Raw genomic sequence first — 7,874 nt, 5'->3', positions numbered from 1 at the left:
CGGACGGACAGACAGTCACCGCCTAATTGATTTCTCTTTTCATTCTGATCATTTATGTAGACATTTGTCTATATCTATTTCGATTCATTTTGCCTGTTACAAACAACCTTTATGTGAACAAAGTTATAATACCCTTGTGCACTAGTGCGCTCGGGTATAAAAATAAGCAAGGCAGGCGACGCGCAAACGACGCCCTGAATCTTGTTACCAGTCCAGAATTGCAGGCGTTGCGAATGAATTCTAAATATTCTCAAATCACGTAAAAATCAGTTTTTAGAAAAGTGTGAAAGTAGATGGACTATATATGAAATGTATGCGGCAACGATATTGTCTAAACTAGTGAAAAAGTGAGAGTTTGTCTAAATACTAGATTTTCTAGTAAAGAATCCGAAATGCACAGAAAAATGCTTAATTCGTTTATAATTTTCCTCTACACTGTTGCAATTTTCTAAAATTAAGTTATAAATAATGGTTAAACCTTTACTCAAAGTTTTGGATTGAGGTTCCCCTAAAAATTACAGTGCCAAATAAGACTTAATAATAATAATAGATTGGCGCTTACAAATATCTTAGTGTTTGGCCGAGCTTCTCCTCCGATTTGTGGCGTGCGCCTTGATTTTTAAGGAGTTGGCTATATCTTCCAACTTCTCAGAACCAGATTCATAGAAGCTTAAACGTTTGATATTAATGCCTGAGCTTTTGGTAAAGTATTTCAATATTACAGGAAAAGTTTTTATATTTCCATTGTTCGGGGCATCGGTATAATAGAAAAAAGGTGCTGTTTTTGCAAGTCTTTAACGACGGTTTTAGTAGAATATTTTAACAAAACTCGTGTAATTATTTTAGTGCATTTAGTACACAATTAAAGTTCTTAGTTGTTAATAAATCAGGAAAAAGTAGATGAAAAATTATGCTCGAACAATCAGCAGACAGGTACCTGTGGCTATGCATTATTGTATGGTAAGAAAATGCAGCCTACATTTCAATAAAATGTCCATAGGCATGTCAATAAAATTTACTACAAAATTTTCTAACTGGCATACATGTACTTTTACGTCATTATCATCTGGCGGATATGCCACGTCAACCGATGTGATTAAAGTGATTTGTCAAATCTTCGTACTGCATTCGCTGTGCCAAAACCTTCTTTTTCGATCCAGCCAACAAGAGAAATTAAATTTTTTTCTAACCTTTTAGTCAATTTTATTAGAAAATTTACACGTCAGCTAAATGATTTTTTTTTAATAATTTTTCGTCATCTTGCATTTTTTACACCAAAAATTTATTTATTTTTATATATATTTATATTCGCTTTAATGCACCCACGTGCGCACGCTCGCAAGAATACACTTTGTGCTCGACGAAAAAATAATAATTTAACGCATCGACGACTAAAGGCAAAAGATTTCGTCTTGGAGCTACACAGTTCTTGGCATTTACGCGCTTCTCGCGCTCAATTGCTAAAGGTAAATTTTAATAGAGTTTCTTACACGCATAGTCCCAAAACCCCATTTACACCAGCACCATACGTTTTCAGTAGCACACTATACGGTCAAATTTCATTGTCTCATCAAGCGAAAGAAGTTCAAAAGCACACAGTGCCTCCAAAATGTGGCCGAAATTTAGTTGCGGTATATGTTTCTAGGGCGTAGGTAGATTAAAAAGTCGAAATAATCAAAATCCTAGCTGCTCCCTTTCTCAATAAATTGATATTTTCGTGTTTTCAAAGCGAATTGGCGATCTTTCCCCCTTNTTACCAGTCCAGAATTGCAGGCGTTGCGAATGAATTCTAAATATTCTCAAATCACGTAAAAATCAGTTTTTAGAAAAGTGTGAAAGTAGATGGACTATATATGAAATGTATGCGGCAACGATATTGTCTAAACTAGTGAAAAAGTGAGAGTTTGTCTAAATACTAGATTTTCTAGTAAAGAATCCGAAATGCACAGAAAAATGCTTAATTCGTTTATAATTTTCCTCTACACTGTTGCAATTTTCTAAAATTAAGTTATAAATAATGGTTAAACCTTTACTCAAAGTTTTGGATAGAAGTTCCCCTAAAAATTACAGTGCAAAATAAGACTTAATAATAATAATAGATTGGCGCTTACAAATATCTTAGTGTTTGGCCGAGCTTCTCCTCCGATTTGTGGCGTGCGTCTTGATGTTGACACACAAAGCGGAGGGACCTACAGTTTTACGCCGACTCCGAACGGCGATTGTATTTTGATGAGAAGCCGTTTTTCATGGCAGAAATACACTCGGAGGTTTGCCATTGCCTGCCGAGGGACGACCGCTGTTATGAAAAAACCTTTTTTCTCGATTTTTTGCGATGTTGCTTTGACCAGGGTTTGAACCCAGGAGTTGCGGAGTGAAAGCGCGCACTGCTTACCACTACGCCACAGCGGCCGACAAAATAAGACTTAATCATATTAAAATTCAGTAGTAAAATTTACTACGAGTACTAAGAAAATGTCTCTAATTGCTCCATGATTAAAATTTTATAATATTTATTGCACTTAGATTTAGTATTAAAATTTGATCAAATCACGCCTAAAACTACAATCCATATCATTAAAGTTATCGAGTAATATAAAAATACTGGTATTAACTTGCTATAAAAAATTTAACTGGAAATGTGTTAATTCGTCTATAAAAAGCCGAGGTGGATGTTAAGATCCTTATAATAATATAAAGATCGCTAAGTGAACAATAGCAAGTACAAGGTCAAACATATACATACTTAATTATTTTCTGACAGCAAACAGCAGCCATCCGCAATACGCACCTGCACGTACATATATGGAGAAACATTCATCGATGGACATGTGTCGGTAAGTCAATTTAACATTTTATTTCATTAGTATGTTTGACACAACTTAATATATGTATGTAATTTTGAAATTTATCATCGAACAGGGTTGACGTATTGCGTAAAGACTCAGAACTTTCTGCTAAGGTAAGGACATGTCCCGGTTTTAGACTATTTGTCCCGGTGTCCCGGTCCAACCTTAAAATGTCCCGGGTTTCGTTTCAGTGTCCAGATTTTAATTGCAGTAATTTGAATATCAGTTCAAAAATCACTACCAATGCCATTTGTGAAATAATAACTGTACGGGCAAACTAATTTGCTTGTCCGGCGGCAATGCTGAATAAAATAAAAACGCGAAAGAGTTCTGCTTAGGATTCAAAATGTAAAAAATGCCAGTTTTATTTCTTGTAATGTGCCTATTTATACTCCAAGGTAAATACAAAAGTGCATAACGTTATATGCGTCAATATGTATGCCTGGAAATTCCAAATGCAGTCAAACATATTTACTGATCTACATACATACATATAGTTTACCAGTTTGCGAAAACAATAGCAACTAAAACTATGTGCCAAAAACCATAGCTATATGTACGTGCATTCAATTGCGAATGCTTACAAACATACATATGTGCATACATACATATCTACACAAATTTCAAGTTCAAGGGCGAGTAATTAGCGGTTTGCCTAATTTCTTGTTCTTCGATGTTTATCATCACTGTGTTCAGCTCTTCGAAGGTAAGTCGACTATTCGCCATGCTGCGGTGCAAATGTCCCTTCGCTGACTTCACAGCGGCCTCCCACAGGCCTCCAAAGTGCGGAGCCCTAGGTGGAATAAAATGGAAATGTATGAATTCGTTAGTACAGTAATTTATTATTGATTCTTGATGTTTCTTGTCGAATAAGAACGTCTTCAACTCCTGAAGCCTTCTGCTAGCGCCTACAAAATTTGTTGCGTTGTCGCAATATATATCAGTTGGTAAGCCTCGCCTGCCGATCATACGCTTAAGAGCGGCCAAAAATGCATCTGTTGACAGGTCAGACACTACTTCTATGTGGACTGCCTTCGTTGAAAAACACACAAATATTGCCACATAGGTCTTGTATGGGGTCTTGCCTCTGATGCGCAAATATGTGTCGAATGGCCCGCAAAAATCTATGCCACAACGTGAAAATGGCCTTGATGGCGTGAGGCGCGCTACGGGGAGATTGCCCATTGTCTGCTGAAGTAGCTTCGGCTTGTATCTGACGCAATGAATGCAGGATCTCACAATGCGACACGCTAGGTCCCTCGCATTTATTACCCAGAATTCAAAGTTACCAACTTTAAAGCTGCCCACCTTCTGCGGAAAGTACTCTGAGTACAAAAATTTTATCTCATCGTTTATGAGTCTCATCGACAAGGAAGTTACCCTAACCAACATTGAGAAATTCAATCACCTTCTCAATTGTTTGCAAGGGCAGGCTTTGGAGACTGTGAAGGCGTTCCAGGTCACCAGCGAGAACTATCCCAAGGCACTGGATAGATTAAAGGCTCGCTACGACAACAGCACAATGATATTCATTGAAACCATAAAAGCGTTGTTCGAGCTTCCGTCCACTGCAAGGCAGAATGCTTCTCAGTTACGCAGCTTGATTGACAACGTGTCTGCGCTATATAGTTCGCTGTTGTCAATCGGCTCTGACAAAAACATTTCGCATCTATTACTAATCCACCTTGTAATGGACAAGGTTGATGATGAAACGCAAACCAAGTGGAAAGAGTCATTAGACTTCACAACGCTTCCAACATGGGAAGAGTGTGCAAAGGTGCTTGAGCGTCGCTGTCAGTTTTTGGAATCCGCATCTGGCCCTCTCGCATTTGGTGACTCCGTAAAACCAGGCAACAAACCAGACAGCAAGAACAAGTCTTCGCGTAAGGGTTATTCATTTTCGTGCACAAAACGCTCTTGCGACTTATGTTCCAGTTCAGAGCATTTGATTGCCAGCTGTTCACGTTTCAAACAGATGGAGGTTGCAGATCGCTTTAAGGAGGTAAAACGACTAGGTCTGTGCCTGAATTGTCTGTCACCAAAACACCAGTTAGCACATTGTTCGTCGGCATTTAAATGTAAACATTGTGCACGTTCACACCATAGCCTTTTGCATCGCACTACCAGTTCCAATAATGCACAGTCAACATCGATCTCCACATCCCTGGTCGAGCAATTAACGAAACCTGTATGTACAGCAGCAGCACACACACACCGCGAAAAATCGCCACAAGACCAAGTCATACTGGCAACAGCTGTGGTACTTATACGAGATGCATGTGGCCGCTATCAATTGGGTAGAGCGCTACTCGACTCATGTTCCCAGGTGAACTTTGTCACCGAAGAGTTCTCCCAAAAATTGCGTCTACCAAGGGAAAGGCATCGCATTGAGATTCAGAGCATCGGAGATTCGGTAACAAACATAAAACACAAAACGTCAACCACGGTCAAGTCTAGGGTATCTGGCTATGAGATACCTTTGTCGTTTTATGTGACTTCGCACATCGCGTACCAGCCAGAGACTGAAATCGACATTACGTCTTGGAACTTGCCTTCCAATATTGAGCTCGCTGATGACAATTTCTTCAAGTCAACACATGTGGATATACTCATCGGTACAGAAATCTTTTTCGATATTTTATCTGTCGGTCAGATAAAGTTAGCTTCTGATTTGCCATCACTACAGAAGACCCTATTAGGATGGGTCGTCTCAGGACGATACAAAAGGCCAACAACTATTTCGCCTCCAATATGCATGCTTTCTATTGAGGAATCCGTGGATGCAAATTTACAACGCCTCTGGAAGCTCGATGAGGCATCAACGGCTGACCTATGGACTACTGAGCAGCAGAATTGTGTTCGGGAATACATGCAGACCGTACATAGAAACAGCGAGGGAAGGGTTATTGTCAAGTTGCCGTTTAAGGAGGGCCATAACAGCCTTGGTCAATCATACGCTACAGCGCTTCGAAGATTCCTCGCTCAGGAGCGCCGGTTAGCCCGCTGTCATGATCTGAAACAACAATACATCGCCTTTATGGATGAATATCGCGACCTTGGACATATGAGCGCAGTCGAGAAAGTCGACCTCAACACCCCACATTACTATGTACCCCACCATTACGTCTTGAAGCCAACCAGCACCACAACTAAGCTCAGAGTTGTCTTTGACGCCTCGTGCAAAACCACTTCGCAAAAATCGCTTAATGGCATATTAGCCGTCGGGCCTACTCTACAGAACGAGCTGTACATCTTGCTTTTACGCTTTCGCTTGTTTCGTTACGCACTTACAGCTGATATAGTGAAGATGTACCGTCAAATTCTAGTGGATGCAGACGATCGCAAATTCCAACGCATATTGTGGAGAAGTACGCCCGATGACGAAGTTTGCACATACCAATTAAATACAGTGACGTATGGGATGGCATCTGCTCCTTATCTTGCTGTGCAGAGCCTCAACTACATTGCTGATACATATGAAGCTAGTTATCCTATTGGTGCTAGTGTAGTCAAAACGTCATTCTATGTTGACGATCTACTTTGTGGTGCCGATACTCTGGCCGAAATGTCTCGTATCAAATACGAAGTCACGGAAGTGCTGAGACGTGGCTGTTTCACTTTGGCCAAGTGGCATTCAAATCACCACATGTTCCGAGAGGATGACACTATGAAGGATGTTAACTTGGACGAGGATCTGACGACCAGCACTTTGGGTATTAAATGGGATCAGCTTCACGATGTTTTCATATTTTCGTTTCAGCCTAAGCAACCTGTGAATGGGCGAATAACTAAGAGGTCAATTTTGTCCATTGCATCAGCGCTGTTCGATCCTTTGGGACTAATCGCACCAGTTGTTATTACCACTAAGATCATTTTACAAGAGTTGTGGCTTTTGAAGCTGAATTGGGACGAGTCTGTGCCTCAAACCCTACAGTTGGCCTGGGAACGCTTCCTCGATGACATAACTAATCTAAATACTCTCTCCGTTTCAAGGTATTGTGGTGCAACAAGTCATCAATCAATACAAATCCACGGGTTTTGCGATTCGTCTATTCGAGCATACGGCTGCTCCATATACGTTCGCTCCAAGACGATAGAAGGTAAAACTACTGTCACTCTGTTGACAGCCAAATCACGAGTAGCACCAATCAAAAAGCAATCGCTACCTAAGCTTGAGCTATGTGGCGCCTTACTCCTGGCAAGGCTTTTCGCGAAAATCAAACCGCTGTTCATCGCCGACACCCCTGTTTTTCTGTGGACTGACTCACAGATCGTACTTCATTGGCTTGGAATGCACTCGGCTACTCTTTCAACATTCGTGGGCAATCGGGTGTCAGAGATTCCAGATCTCACAACAGGAGCAAGCTGGCGGCATGTACCAACAAAGAGCAACCCAGCTGATGTCGTGTCACGAGGCTGCTCCGTATTGGAACTCAGCGGCTCGATCTGGTTTTCAGGGCCATCGTTCTTAAAGCTAGAATCCGAACAGTGGCCAATTAACGAAGGTGATCAAGTCGACATGGAAGAAGTTGGTCGAGAAAAACGTAAATCATCATTCAAGGTAACTTCTAACGAAAACTATATTTTGAAAGTACTTGAGAGATACAGCTCGTATACGCATTGCCTACGTGTCATAGCCTGGATATTTCGCTTCCATCAAATAACTAGCAAATCGTTTACCATTCATTTCGATAAAGAAACTCTATCGCCTCAAAATTTGCAACAAGCGCTGTGGTGCATTGTTTGGAATGTGCAGCAGCAGCATTTCGCCGAGGAAATTCATGCAATTAAACAAAATAAAGCAGTATCTGGAGCTCTTAAATTCCTCAACCCGTTTCTGCAAATTCATGGTGGATTCAGTTTAATAAAGGTGGGTGGACGTTTGGAGTTAGCAGAGTTGGCAGACATGCATAAGCACCCTGTCATCCTTCCTAGCAAGTGTCATTTCACGGAGCTGTATATTCGACATTTGCACATCGTACATTACCACGCAGGTGCGAAGGCACTTGTGGCACTACTACGTCTTCA

The 7,874-nt window shown here is 40.7% G+C and overlaps 1 protein-coding gene across 1 annotated transcript in view; it reads left to right on the top strand.

The window, feature by feature from the left end:
- Nucleotides 1-4,200: 4,200 nt before the first annotated feature.
- The window catches only part of LOC108363644 (uncharacterized), a 13,234-nt gene continuing 9,560 nt past the window's right edge, over nt 4,201-7,874 (top strand). The window contains exon 1 of the mRNA XM_017617070.1: nt 4,201-7,840. Coding sequence (XP_017472559.1) covers nt 4,201-7,840 — 3,640 coding nt within the window. The remainder of the gene's footprint in view (nt 7,841-7,874) is intronic.

This window comes from Rhagoletis zephyria, unplaced genomic scaffold (genome assembly GCF_001687245.7).
Source record: "Rhagoletis zephyria isolate East Lansing unplaced genomic scaffold, Rhagoletis_zephyria_1.1 Rzeph_scaffold_01323, whole genome shotgun sequence".
In the NCBI taxonomy this organism is placed as follows: domain Eukaryota; kingdom Metazoa; phylum Arthropoda; class Insecta; order Diptera; family Tephritidae; genus Rhagoletis; species Rhagoletis zephyria.
Note: the sequence above shows the minus strand (reverse complement) of the source record. Positions and strands in the feature narration are given on the sequence as shown.